General features: G+C 32.1%; 2 protein-coding genes across 2 annotated transcripts in view; both read left to right on the top strand.

Moving 5' to 3' along the window:
* Positions 1-14,209, top strand: part of LOC123700808 — a 535,837-nt gene that overhangs the window by 71,260 nt on the left and 450,368 nt on the right. The window lies entirely within an intron of this gene.
* Positions 3,974-14,090, top strand: LOC123700789 (antichymotrypsin-2). Its single transcript, XM_045648117.1, has 8 exons — positions 3,974-4,101; positions 4,800-4,825; positions 10,417-10,538; positions 10,765-11,437; positions 11,611-11,810; positions 12,021-12,206; positions 12,528-12,660; positions 13,559-14,090. Exons 2-8 carry the CDS (start codon positions 4,807-4,809, stop codon positions 13,744-13,746), a joined length of 1,521 nt encoding a protein of 506 aa, XP_045504073.1. The 5' UTR covers positions 3,974-4,101; positions 4,800-4,806; the 3' UTR covers positions 13,747-14,090.

Genomic DNA, 14,209 nt, shown 5'->3' with positions numbered 1-14,209 from the left:
GAAGGAATCAGAAAAATAGAATAAAACAACAAATAAAAATAAACGTAAATACGACAGCTACACAAAATTATACAAGAGATAAATAATAATTTTTTAATAAAAATTTAAAAGCGTTCAAATTTTGAGCACTTCTGACATTTGCGGGGAGAGAGTTCCATAATTGAACCGCACGAACTGCAAACGAATTATGAAAGAATTTTGTTTTGTGAGCCGGAATCAGAAGTAAAAGGTTAGTAGAGGAGCGTAGATTACTCGAGCTCAAGTATTTAAATTTCTCTCGAAGATAGCTTGGAGCTTTTGGATCAAACAACACACAGTACAGAAGATGAAGGATATGGGAGTTTCGCCTCAGTCGGATAGGTAGCCATTTCAGCCTCTTACGGAAGTCGGAGACGTGATCAAATTTTCTCAAACCAAAGATAAATCGGATGCAGAAGTTTTGGAGTCTTTCAAGCCTATCCAACTGGGCTTCAGAAAGGTCAAGGTAGGATGTATCAGCATAGTCAAGGTGGGATAGGAGAAGGGAATGAGCAAGCGCTAACTTTGTCGGAATGGGTAGAAGATTACGCAGTCGTCGCAAAGCCCCAGCGGAGGCAAACAGCTTCCTGCTCACTTCTTTCAATTGAGGATCCCAAGACAGTGTTTGGTCAATGTATATGCCGAGATCCTTGACGATTTTACTGTAGGGGAGTTGAGTGCCACACAAATGAACTGCAGGAAGCGAAACCCAGTCAACCTTCGCGATTAGCGATGGGCTACCAACAATGATGACTTGCGTTTTTAGTGGATTGACTTTCAATCCGAACTGGTTGCTCCACTCAACGACAGAGTTCAAGTCATTATTCATTGTTTGAATAGCGTTCGGCAACTCAGCAAGAGTTGACTGGGTATAGATTTGGACATCGTCGGCATACATGTGGTAGAGAGAAGATAAGGATTTCGAGATAGAATTAATGAAAATAGTGAAAAGGAGAGGAGACAAAACGCCACCTTGAGGAACACCAGCTTGAATATCACACCATGATGAGGTGACATCATCGCTGTGAATCCTTTGCCGGCGTCCACCTAGATAACTATGAAACCAATCAATACTAGTTGGAGATATGTTAAGCGAACGAAGCAGACTCACAAGGACATCGAAGTCAACGGAACTGAAGGCGTTACTAAAATCCAGTAACGTAAGCAATGTGAGCTGCTTGTTGTCCATGCCAAATCTAATGTCATCAGTGACTTTAGTGAGAGCAGTAGTCGTACCATGACCAGGACGGAAGCCGGACTGGAGAGGATTCAATAAGTTGTTCTTATTAAGGAATATGTTTAATTGATTATGTACTAACTTTTCCAGGACTTTGGACAGGAATGGCAAAATGGAGATAGGTCGGAAATCGGAAAAAGAATATAATATTATGTATTATGAATATAATATTATTTTTTTTACCCACGGCCCCCGGGCATTGAGCCATGGGTATATATTTTTACAGTTAAGCTTTCTGAAGTTGATCTACTTTTATAAAAGTAATAGTAAACTTTGAGAAAACAACAATTTAAGACTATTAAAGTTTTTCAAACGTATCTGATCAATAAGGGTCAATGATTGCAAATTGAGTGCATTCTGTAGAACAAGAAAGGGGTCAGTGGGCCTGATGCAAAATATATTCCACAGGAGAATAGTTTCCAACTTTTATGTTTGAAATATTATTTTCATATAATTAATACATTTACCCACTTTCTTGTGAAAGTAAAGGACTTATTAACATATATTCTCAGAGTAAACTGGATGTGCATAAGTAGGAAACGAGGTGAATCTCAAACGGTGTATTAACGGTGTGGATTAATCAGAACAGGTTGGTACTGTTGTTCATTTGTTGACTTAAGAATATCTAACATATACACTAATATTATAAAGAGGAAAACTTTGTTTGCTTGTTTGTTTGATTGATTGTAATGAATAGGCTCATAAACTACTGGACCGATTTTGAAATTTGGCACAGACAATCTTTAGACCCTGAGAAAGAACATAGGCTACCTTTTATCGCGAAATATGTAACTGCAAGGGCGAAGCCGGGGCGGACCGCTAGTATTTTATATAAAAATCAAAATTATCAATAATAACTAGTATCTATTTGTATTGACTATGCGCACAATCATAAATGAGTTACCCGGTTGTTAAGCAAATTTTATTGCAAAACACTATTTTTGAAAAATATTTAGCACAAAGTATCTAAACAAAGAAAGATAAGTTATAACTAATAAATAAGCTCTGACAAGCACTAATAAATATATTTTATAGTTTTTCTTTCCTTCTTTCGATTCTTCTCGATCTAATAAAAAATGACAACCCTATCTCTATCTATATATATTTAGAACCAACAAATCTTGTTCGGTTAACAAGATTTGTTGGTTCTAAAATGTTGTCAATATGAAAGCATAAAAGAAAAGAAACCAAGGAAAAGACCTTACCTAATTAGCAAATACAATTATTTAAAAATAAGCCGATTACATAATTAATCGTAAACGAGAGAAAAATAATTAACAAACTAATAAGGCGCTTGCTTTGAAAACCACATTGAATGTTGCCATAAAAAAAGAACACCATACCTACTTGACCATACTAACCGCGACTGTCAGCCGCTGATGGGGTTTTATGTGCCCTCTTCACAATAGACAGCGTTGGCCCAACAAATGATCGTCTATATTTGCCGCCATTACAATCACGATTGATGGCCGATCATACATTTACGCCCTCGCGCTGATGAGCACTGCTTCAAATGGTCATTTTCATAACTTTCTTTGAAGCGTGTATACCAAATATGTATATAGGAAATAATCCCTACTAATATTATAAATGCATGTCTGTCTGTCTGTTACGCTTTCCCGCTTAAACCTCTCAACCGATTTTGATGAAATTTGGCACAGACCATCTTTAGATCCTGAGAAAGAACACAGGCTACCTTTTATTGCGAAATATGTACCACGGACGAAGCCGGAGCGGACCGCTAGTATAGTATAATACCTATAATCTGTGCTTCCAAGATAATGGACCATAAATGACAAAATTTTACGACCTTTAACACATTTTATTCCGATGGTAAATTTTATGCACACATATTCGATATCCTGCGGGTGCAATTACCTACTAATGTGGATCTTAAACTAAAATACGAATGTTTACGTTGCTAATAAAAGTTAATGAAAGAAAGCAAATGTTTAAGACAGTCTAATGCTTTGGGATGCAATATTGAAAATTTAAAATGTAGGTATTAAAGGTAAGGGTTTAAAATGTAGGTAATTAATATGTTAGGTACTAATAAATGGCCATATTTTAGAGAACCAACGATAATTAGGTACAATGTAGGTACTTTAAGTAAGTATATTTAATGCCGGTTAAGATTCCCTGGATACCTACTTTTGCTATTGCAAAACTTTTAATTCCCGCAATTCTGCTCAATTACTTTAAACCACTATGGAGAAAGATTAATGTCTCGACTTTCCCCTTTATCCTTGATCTTGAGTTTTATTTATTTTTAAACTTTTATAGCTTTATTTAAAATTAGATCGAGAAATCGGTCGTTTATTGTTGCATTCATATCATAAACACAATAAAATATATTAATATATTTTTTTGGTGCTCAGAATATTTTATAATTTAAATTATTTGACTATAAAAATGCCTGCTTGCGGATTTCATTAGTGATTTTTTAATTTTCTATCAGGTTACTTATCTGTTAAGAGAAAAAAAAGTGTATTATTTTAATGTAACGCGGTCTTTTACTTGCGTTTCTACCGTTCGCGTTACTGCGACGTCAAAGAGAAAATTTAAGAAAAATAATAAAACCTCGATTCCAAATCACTTCTTTTATAAAATGTATAATATTTATATGCCTAACACATGTGTATATTGTGTTTATTCAAGGGGCGCCAGTACTATATTGTTTTTTTAAACCTAACTGTTAAATGTAGATATAAAGTAAGGTGCTATAGCTTCCGCGCACGTCATTCCCGATCGAGCAAAGCGTATACGCGGCCGTGTATTGCCGCGCTTTTTGAATTTTTTTTACTGTCATTTATTTTTTATTTGTGCATCTGTTTTGCGGCCAGCACGTAAGTATTTTTTTCGACCACAACACTTGTGTAATGTAGGTCAAGTTTGTTGTAATTGATGCCTCACTGCGAAAACGATACGAATAAACGTGTTCCATATTATCTGTGTTCGATGTCCCACATAGCGTAAGAAAAAAAACATGCAAATCTTGCCTTATTCAAAGATAAGGTCAAACTTTACGTGTTTTAGTGGTCGCAGATATAAACTTGCTTTGGGTCGCATGTTTAAAGTTTTATCAGAAACATTCAATAAGGTTTTTTTATAATTTATTTTTATATGCTCACAAATATAGTGACGATTTTGTAAACAAATTTAAGAATAGGCAAATATACATTTGCTATGAACATCTAGATATTAAATGAAAAATTATCATGTACCTAGTTATTCTGTTTGCGAAAATAGAAGAATTTGAGTATTTTCGGAGATGTCATAATCTAAAAAAAACGTGTGTTTACTCGTGCATATATTCATGAAGGTCAAGGATTAGTGTCCAAGAAATAAAGTTAAATAAATAAGAAAGATGATATCACTGCCAGTAGTTTATTAAAATTATTATTATATAGAAACGTAATAACCAGTAGGTACCTAGCTAAGCCTCGTGCGCACAGTTAAAAATATATTTAAAAGGTATATCTAATAATTAAGATATTTTAGATAAAGTATACGTTTTTAAAAAATACTTATTATTTTTTTTCAGGTCTGAAATGAAGATTTTTTTACTAGGTAAGATATTAATGTCTTGTACCTACATAGATAGCTACGTACCTATTAGATATAAGTTACCTACCTACAATGAACTAAAGTTATTATTTTATTGTGTCTTTGCCCGGGTTGAAAAACCATTTTCAAGTGACAAATTGTAATTCTAAATAGCTTTCTATGAGTCAAAGAATTTTCATGAACCTCGTTCGGAGTTTGGAGATTACCCGATACAAACATACTAAGGTAGAAACTTACACTCGTTATAATAGATGCTTATGCGTGTAGTATCAGATTTAAACATCTAATAGACAATTAAATATTTTGCGACGACGCGACAATGTGATATTTATTGTATCTAAAAAAAAGGTATCGCGACTAGTTAACACAAAAAAGCTTACCAGTCACAAAAAAATCTAAAATATATCTCTAATATATATTCTAAAATATAAAATGAAGTGTTTTTAATGTTTATAAAAGTAGGTAATGTATACAGGGTTACTTGTAAAACACCAGCAACCTCGCAGGACAAGATAGCTAACATCATAACTAACAACATTTGTTCTACGACTTTTGGCATAACGCAATAAATTATTTTTAAATGATTTTTTAAACTTTTATTGTACTCTCCTAACATTTGTAAGTCTATGTTCTATTCATTATCGGATGGTCGGCGCGACGGCTCCTTCCCCCTCTCGTTCGCTTCTTGTTTACAGAATCTTTGGGAGGCGTAGAGTTTATAATATTCAAACGGAAAATTAAATGAATATTTATTTTTGTATGAAAATAAAATCTAAAAAATTATCAAAAGTCGTAGAACAAATGTTGTTGCTTATGATGTTAGCTATCTTGTCCTGCGAGGTTGCCGGTGTTTTACAAGTAACCCTGTATACATATTTTGGGATGGGCCCCGGCCGTTGCGTCGTTATATAGCGATACATTTACTTTCATTGCTCTTTATTTTATACAGAACAGAAAATATTCTACATAATATATTGCAGAAAAGAGTAGGTACTATACCACAGACATAATATATAATACTATACTAGTAGGTAGCTATAGTTAAATGTAAATAATCTCAATATTGTTATGTCAGACATGTTTATAAATATCCGTTTCGCGCGTAAGTGCGCGCGCTTTAATGTCGGCCATCTTTACGTGATTTCAATAAAAAATCCTTCGAAACAATTGATTTTTTTCCTTGTAATGCATGTGCTAGTTCGTTTGTTACAGGGATTACCTATTTTTCCTAAAAATATGTTTTATTTTATTATAGAGATAATCTTAATATAGTTAATTAATCTTAATATTCGTTTAAATCTCGTGTTACAATGTTTGTCCTCAATGGACTCCTAAACCACTTAACCGATTGTAATAAAATTCGCACACCATGTGCAGTTCGATCCAACTTGAGAGAAAGGATAGGTTTTATCCCGGAAATCCCTTGGGAACGGGAACTATGTGGATTTTTCTTTGAAAACGCGGGCGAAGCCGCGGGCGGAAAGCTAGTACATATAATATAAAATAGTACGTAGTACATCTACGTACTATTTTATAGAGTTATTTCACGTATACCATCAATATTAATTGCAAAAAAATTATGTCTGTGTTTACTTAAATATTATTTCCTAAATGAGGATGTTTTAAAAAATTAAGATAAAATTTGTTTTTGAAACAATACTATTTTTAATACTTAGGGTAAAAAATTAATAACAAACTTTACCTGTTTGTTCAAATTACATAGGTAAGTTTATTATGTTAATCACTGTCTCTCAATCAAGTAATTGCTACACACAGGGTTTGCTAAGCACTGTATTATTTAAATGTTTATTTGTTTTTAGAGGAAAATACGTGCCACTTATTGTATAAGACCATAGCGACTGTAGTGTTATAACGTTTTTAAAGAAATTAAATCAAAAAACATCTTCTTTATAGTTTACTAGTAAAGAAAATGAGTACCGTATGTTCGAGTGAGCATTGCATGTTCATTCATAGCTAAGTGTGACAAATATAATCGTCCCAAACAATAGTTCTGTTCACACTTGCCTATTGTAACCGTTATATTATGCAAATCAAGTAAAGACGACACACTTCCTAAAGAAAGGGAAACAAAAAGATTAGGAAATGTTAACTGAACAGTGCGTGAAGTAGTATGTTTTTAGCATTTTGTACATGCGTTTTTTAATATTAATTATTGATTACGTTCCGCATCATTCAAGATGCATGTAATCATTACTAATTGTACTGGGTTATGATAGATATACATAAACATGTGCTCTCTGTGTTTTATAAGACGTAAAAAGTTAGTAAATGATAAAACTGTTTCTTAGTCATTGGTATATAAATTTAAAATAAATAGTCAGCTGTTGATAGGTTTTGTTTAGACATACCTAAGAAGGATTACCAATGCTTGCGATGTAGGACAGTCATACAATTGTATCTGTATTATTAGAAGATTGAGTTACAATTTCACGCATAAAAATTATCATAGTATCGGAATGAAGCCTGGCACAGAGAATAAACCGATTATACTCTGTATTACCACATGGTTGGTTATTTTATCTGATTATCTGAGATTACGTGCTATAAATGACATAAAATACATATGTGGAAAATTACCTATAAGTTCATATTATATATCGCTTTAAATACGTTATACGTATAATCGCTCTGGGCACAGACTACGGAGCTACAAATTATTGTACTCAAGAGAAATAATTGCCCGAACGACTGCACTGGAAGTTTACTTTCTCAGGCGGTATGCGCTGTGTACTGTCGGCAAAATATTGTCCATTTTAAATTGTTTTTTTTTTTGAGAATTTTTTGTAGGTAAAACGTGTTTTAACATAGGTATTATTCCAGTTAATTTTAGATTTATAAATAATCATTTTCGTTTTGTTAACATATTCAAAATTTTAAACAAAATTTGAGCACTTAAAATACACAATGTTTTATGTTGTAAATTTCAATTGAAATAATGTTTTCCCATCAATATTCTTTATAATAAAAAAAAAGCGTATAAAATATGCACATCTTTATTTTTACAGTTAGTAATGATTGGCATTTCTAAGGAATTAAGCAGTGACTTACATTCAAATAAATAAGCAAAAGATATATACTTAAATACTATTTGTTTGCTGTCTGTACCTCGGTGCAGTACAATAGAGTAGGGTCAGAGCAGTGCGTTCACCGCATAGTACCGTGGTTTACGCGTTTAACACTTAACTAGAATGGACCTTTTTGATCTTACTTGATACAATGCCAAAGGAGAATTATGCTTTTATTATAATATAAACCGTAATTAAAATCAATGAATGCTTGTTTTATATTTTCATTCTAAATTATTCAAATAATTTTGAATTCATACCTTAAAACACACTAAATAATATATTTAAACGTTATATTGCCTTGAATCATTATTTTAAACGAGAACGACGTCATTGGACTTCATTATTAAAATTTTTGTTTTTGATTATTATTAATTTACCATTAGCGATCTTCATTTAAATATCTTCTCAATATGTACCTAGTGAGTCCATCATTCTATAATATTTAGTAGTCCATTGTCTGAATTGTAAACATTTAAGGTTTAAGGTTTAAAGACATTTATTCCCATTATGACATTAAGTCACTTACATGAGAAACTTAAATTTTAAACATAGGTAAACATTTCATAAGACACATCCGCTTACTTTCTAAGTAATTTGTCGGAGCGTATCCACAATAAGCCAACGTGACTCGAATGCAATGCATTCAAAGACGCGAGTATGCGCCGGCCGGCGCGGTGCATTGTCATCAACATTACGTTGCATTACCACTATAGTACCGTTCGATTAATATGGCTATAACCTCTTCTTTTTAATATAAAAAAAATTCTCTTTTCACACCGAACATCGTGAAACCTTAAAACGTACAGTGCTAATAATAATTAATAACGTTGCGATGTAAAATATAACCCTCCATAAGGTGAAGAGATGATTTCATCGTAATTTTTTCTCATGGTATAAATAATGGATGAGGTCACAAAAACAATACCTGCGTTTACTTATATTTGAATTCGATCAACATTGAAAGTGAATATAAATCTTATTAATATTTAGCAGTACATTTTGAACAAGATCATTTCTTAAGAATACAATCTTTGTGATATTACAGTGCTGGTAACATGTTTTGTCACAGGATAAAATAGTATCAACTACGATATAGTGGTCACATAGTGGTGATACTCGTTGATGGGGTAACTGTAGATACTATAAAATGCCGTGAAGTCTCTTAGCAATAATTAGTATGAAGTAAAAATACTAAACTAGGGCTAAGCACACACTTCTCGTTAGTACAGGAAGTATCCGTTGTAAATATGTAATTGCTTAGCAGTGAAAGCATCCTGTTTCTTTATAAGTTTATATGGTTCCTGTGTGAACTATTCAGTTTTATAAGAGATGTAGGTACGGTTACTGTCCCATACAACCTTCAGACAAGTCATTCAATGTTCTACAACAATAACGACATTTAAATGGCAGCGAAAACTAAATGCAAATTTCCCTTTAGAGAAATTGAATAGAAAGCTCAATAGTTGTATTCATGGCATTTCCTTGTATCCAAATCTTAATAAACTGTCCATAATTAATTCCTTTATGATCAATTTGGATTTTGAACATATTTCTATCTCCGTTTTCTTTATTTTATTGATTCTGATTGGTTTAAAAATACAAAAGTGTATAAGCAAGGGACTTATACCACAAGTGATACGTAGGTTTTTAATTCTCCGTAAAGTCTCCATAGCTATTTTATTTCACTTGTTCACCTTGTTTCTATCATTACATATTGAACACGTAACTGTTATTCTACACATAATCTTGTAATATAATTCTCATTTTTATATTTACCTATATTGTATGAATGTTGTATCCTTATCTATACTAATAGCTATACTTAGGGCAAATTTTTCAATCCTTGGTTAAAACTTATTCGTTTTATACCTATTAGACGGATAAATTTTAAACAAGGATTGTAAAATCGGCCCTTAGATATCCTTTGTTTCTAAATATTAGAACAAAAAACTACTGAAAAGATTTCAAAAAATATTTCACCAACAGAAAGCTGCATTATTACTGATTAACATAGGCTATATTTTATATTTTTTTTATCCTGGGAAAACCCGGGCTAGAGCCTAGAGTCAGGACGAGCGGCTAGTTAATTATAATAATATTGACCTCACTTGATGGTACAATCATTCTTCTAGGTTACGATGGGTTTTAATTATAACAAGTCTAGATAGTAATACCGCTAGATTCTCGACCTACATACTCTTCCACGAGAACCAGTTGTATCGATATCACAGCACAGTTACATTGATGTTATCAGTTTGTAATAGTTCAGTTAATGGAGATGTAATTGAAATAATGCTTGGTTTATTATGTACAAGTATGCTACAAAGTCATGTTTATGAATTTAAAGAACAACCTTATATTTTAAATATTTAATATATTAAAACAAACAATAACACTAACACTAAACAATATTTTAAAACTTGTATGTAGCATATATATCAATTTTAATGATAAGGACAAAAATAAGTAAGTAACTACGATAACGATATTAATTTATTTTTCCAGTATTTGTATTAGCCATTGGGCTAAGTGAAGCGCGTTGGCTGCGACGCGGCAGATCAAACCAGCCACAGGAAACCAGCTTCATTGGAGAGGCTACAAATCTGATATCGACTGCTCTTTTGCAGGTTGGTACCTTATCATTGAGTAAAATATGTAGTCCTACATATTTTATTGTAGCATAGCTTATTTACCGTGGTACTATGAACTTGTATGGAGTATTTATCGTACCGAAGTAAACTTTTTCTATTATGTTATAATTTTAAACTATTTGTTTGTACGGTTACTTAATTGTACAACCATTCCAAATAGTGAAGGTGATATGAATTTAATGATAATGTTTTCACGTTCTAGGACAACATCGACAGTGAAAATGACGTCGCATTTTCTCCACTTGGCTATTCGGCCATTCTAGCCATATTAGCAGAAGGTGCAAGCGGGGAAACTAAAGAACAAATAATGACAGCGCTTCATCTACCCAATGATCAAAAACTAATACGAACAACTTACAGATACATTCTGCAAAGATTAAAATACACTAATAAATTCGAACAAAACAAACCAGAGCTCCAGAACTATTTTTATGTTTACAAAAATTATTCCATCAATAATGATTACAAAAAAATATTAGAGGAATACTATCTGACTGATGTGAAATCTGTAGAAAGACACACAGATTACATTCCCGATGATGATGATGATGACATCTATAAAACTGATACAAAAGTTGAAAATGAAAATAATAAGGATATTAAAGCTACTGAACCTCAAAAAGAAAGCAATGATGATGATGAACCACATAAAATTAATTTGACGAATGTAAATTATAAGCCTGCTAAAAACATAAAGGAACAGATAAAACTGGTGAAAACAGAACCAGCCACTGACAATTTTGATAGCGAAGAAGAAACAATGGTTGCAGATGAAGCTAGAAACCATATAAGAAAAGAGCGAAAGCTTACTTTGGAAAAGGATGTTTCTTCCAGCTTCGCAGTAAGTAACGTGGATAGAAAAGATGATTACGAATGTAAGTTTTATGAAATATTATTTAAATATAGGTTTTTAAATAAGTTTACGTGGAAATAACTAATTATGTATAAAGTTATGCAGTTTATTCGATTATGTACAATGCTCAAAGAATGATAACAAAAGAAATACTATGGTACGTAATGTGTTTTACAACTTACCATTTTTTTGCAGCATGCCATTCAATAATGCTTATTTTTAATGGGATGTATTTCCGAGGCTCTTGGAAAAAACCTTTCGACACAATCGAGCCTGGTCTATTCTACAAATCTTCAACAGAAAAGAAACAAATCCCCATGTTGAAGACTCGTGGAAAGTTCCTGACAGGATCGTTACCAGAGCTTGACAGTGAATCATTACTTATACCGTATGATGTAAGTACGTTTTGAATAAGCGAAGCCATAAACTGTATTGTAACATCGTAAATTATTTTAAAATACATAGGGAAGTCAAAATGCATTGCAGTACCAAGTTAAATCACTCTGAAATCATCAACTGTATCTGTAGGTATATATGTAACATGTAAATAACCTTTTTTTCGTCTTAAATCTCCATAAAAGCCTATATTTTACAAAATATTATAGGGTGGAAGATATGCTTTGTTAATATTGAAGCCAAGAAGCCGAGATGGTCTAACACGACTCGTCGCTGATTTGCCGTCAGTTACCATTTCAGACATCAAAGAAAGTCTTATTGAAGAAGAATTACAAGTATCATTACCGTCTTTCTACGCGTCTACCGTTACAAAATCTGTCCCTTCTCTGGCTAAGGTTGGTACAAAATATCAAAATTCATTGTATTGTAATAATGTGATTTAATTATTATTTATTACCTTGAAGACCACTTTATTTTTAGCCAGTGTCATAACTTCTAAATTTCTATGTACCTAGCTTATTTGTCAGTTAAAATATCACAAAAGATAATTTGAAATAATGTGTGATAATATAAGTGAGTAAACTGTAAAACTGGCTAACAGTAACTTTATCAGCAAGGTGAGACGACCCGTTAAGAAATAAATACTAATTAAAACATCATGTAACTTTGTATGAGAGCTATGAAATTTGTAGTAATCCTTCAATTTATAATTTTAGATTGGTGTAAGCCGCATTTTCGGACGTGAAGCAGAATTAACAGGAATGTCTGATCATGGAATTTTCGTTCGGGATCTCGTGCAGAACGTTGTTGTCAGAGTTGATAATGCACCTTCGGCATCATTATTTAGCGGTAAGGCATTATTAAAGCAAAGATAATATTATAATACTTTAATAGATTAAAGTAATAAAAGGGTTGTAGTTCTTGTAATTTTTGACATATGAGCACCTTTATTTAAAAAAACGGAGATTTCCCCATTCCTTCTGTGATAGGAAAACTTACATTTTGTATCTTTTAATTATATTTAAATAAATGTTTTAAAATAAATTTAGTATAATAATCCCCTTATATTTGCGTTCATATATTTTTGGACTGATCAGTTAATGCATTGCACTTATTATCAATTTAACCTTACGGATGTTAGTGTTGTTCTTATATTAACAAATACAATTAATTAAGATTAATAATCACGCAATTAAAGGGATTAACATATTATAAACATGTTTACGATATATTATAGTATTATGTTAATCATTCTAATTTGTAATTGTCAACACTTAATTACTGTCCAATAATTGTTTTGCGTTTAGCAATACATATTTATCTTTGAGATATACTAAACTAAGGTTATTTATGATCCAAAGTATATTTATACGCTATTCTTTTTTATTAAAAACTCTTGAATTATCTGACATATTTATTAACTCAACTGCATGCATGCACTGTGGTCTGTGGAGCATCTTTTTAACATAAAATAATTTCAGAAAAGATGCTGAATGCTTCAATGCTTGAATCTATTAAAACCTTAATTCGTAAGCCCCGAGCGGCCCGATCGGTCCACGACACAATAGATTTTCTATTGTATCTGTGATTCCGGGGGCTGAGTTATTAATTTAAACGTTACCAATGCAACTCAAACTTTTACGAGTCTGTCAATTACTTTTCTTTTGTTTTTATTGTTTATTACAACTCAGTGCTATGTAAAAATGTTCTAATTAAGACTTAAACAACTTTTAAACTTATATTACAGCAAGCAACACATTGGAATCACTGAAGAACCTTCCACTGTTTGAAGAGAAAGCACCTCGTCTCTTCGCCGTGGAGCATCCATTCATTTTTTACGTCATTGACACTTTGGACAATCTTATATTGATAACTGGAAAAATCGCTGATCCTCGTTCAGTTTCTAGTGAAGAGAAAAGCCTTGGATTAGCTTAACTTATAAGCTACTACATAATTTCATATTATGTAGTAGCTTATAAGTTAAAGCTACGTAGTCATCAAGTCTTGTTGTTTGTTAATCAAACTAATTGTTTATCGTAAATGCATATGCGTTCATAGATTAGTTAGGTTTATAGTCAGATGTACTTAAGTGTACGAATAATAGTTCATAAGCCGAATGTTATTTTTAAACATGACTTTAGGATTTGCTGAGGTTGAGATTGTGTTGTATAACCAGAAGCATTTGATATTGAAAAAAGTACACAGCTTAGTTAGTAAGGTAAATTATTGTTAGAAGATATTGTGATATGTTTAAGATTAAATTATTATTTATTTTCTTATTACTGTTTTATTTTACTGTAAATACCCTTCTATATTCCATTTGCATATAACGTACCTATAGTACCCACTCACATCTGTTCTACGCAGGAAGTTATTTAAATTCATTTTTTTACAATAC

The sequence above is a fragment of the Colias croceus genome, chromosome 20, assembly GCF_905220415.1.
Source record: "Colias croceus chromosome 20, ilColCroc2.1".
Classification (NCBI taxonomy): domain Eukaryota; kingdom Metazoa; phylum Arthropoda; class Insecta; order Lepidoptera; family Pieridae; genus Colias; species Colias croceus.
The sequence above is the reverse complement of the archived record's forward strand: the minus strand, read 5'-3'. Positions and strand labels throughout refer to the sequence as shown.

Coding starts and splice junctions, on each gene's coding strand:
- LOC123700789 (XM_045648117.1), top strand. Junction 10,539..10,764: donor TATCGACTGCTCTTTTGCAG/GTTGGTACCTTA, acceptor TTCACGTTCTAG/GACAACATCGACAGTGAAAA. Junction 11,438..11,610: donor TAGAAAAGATGATTACGAAT/GTAAGTTTTATG, acceptor ATTTTTTTGCAG/CATGCCATTCAATAATGCTT.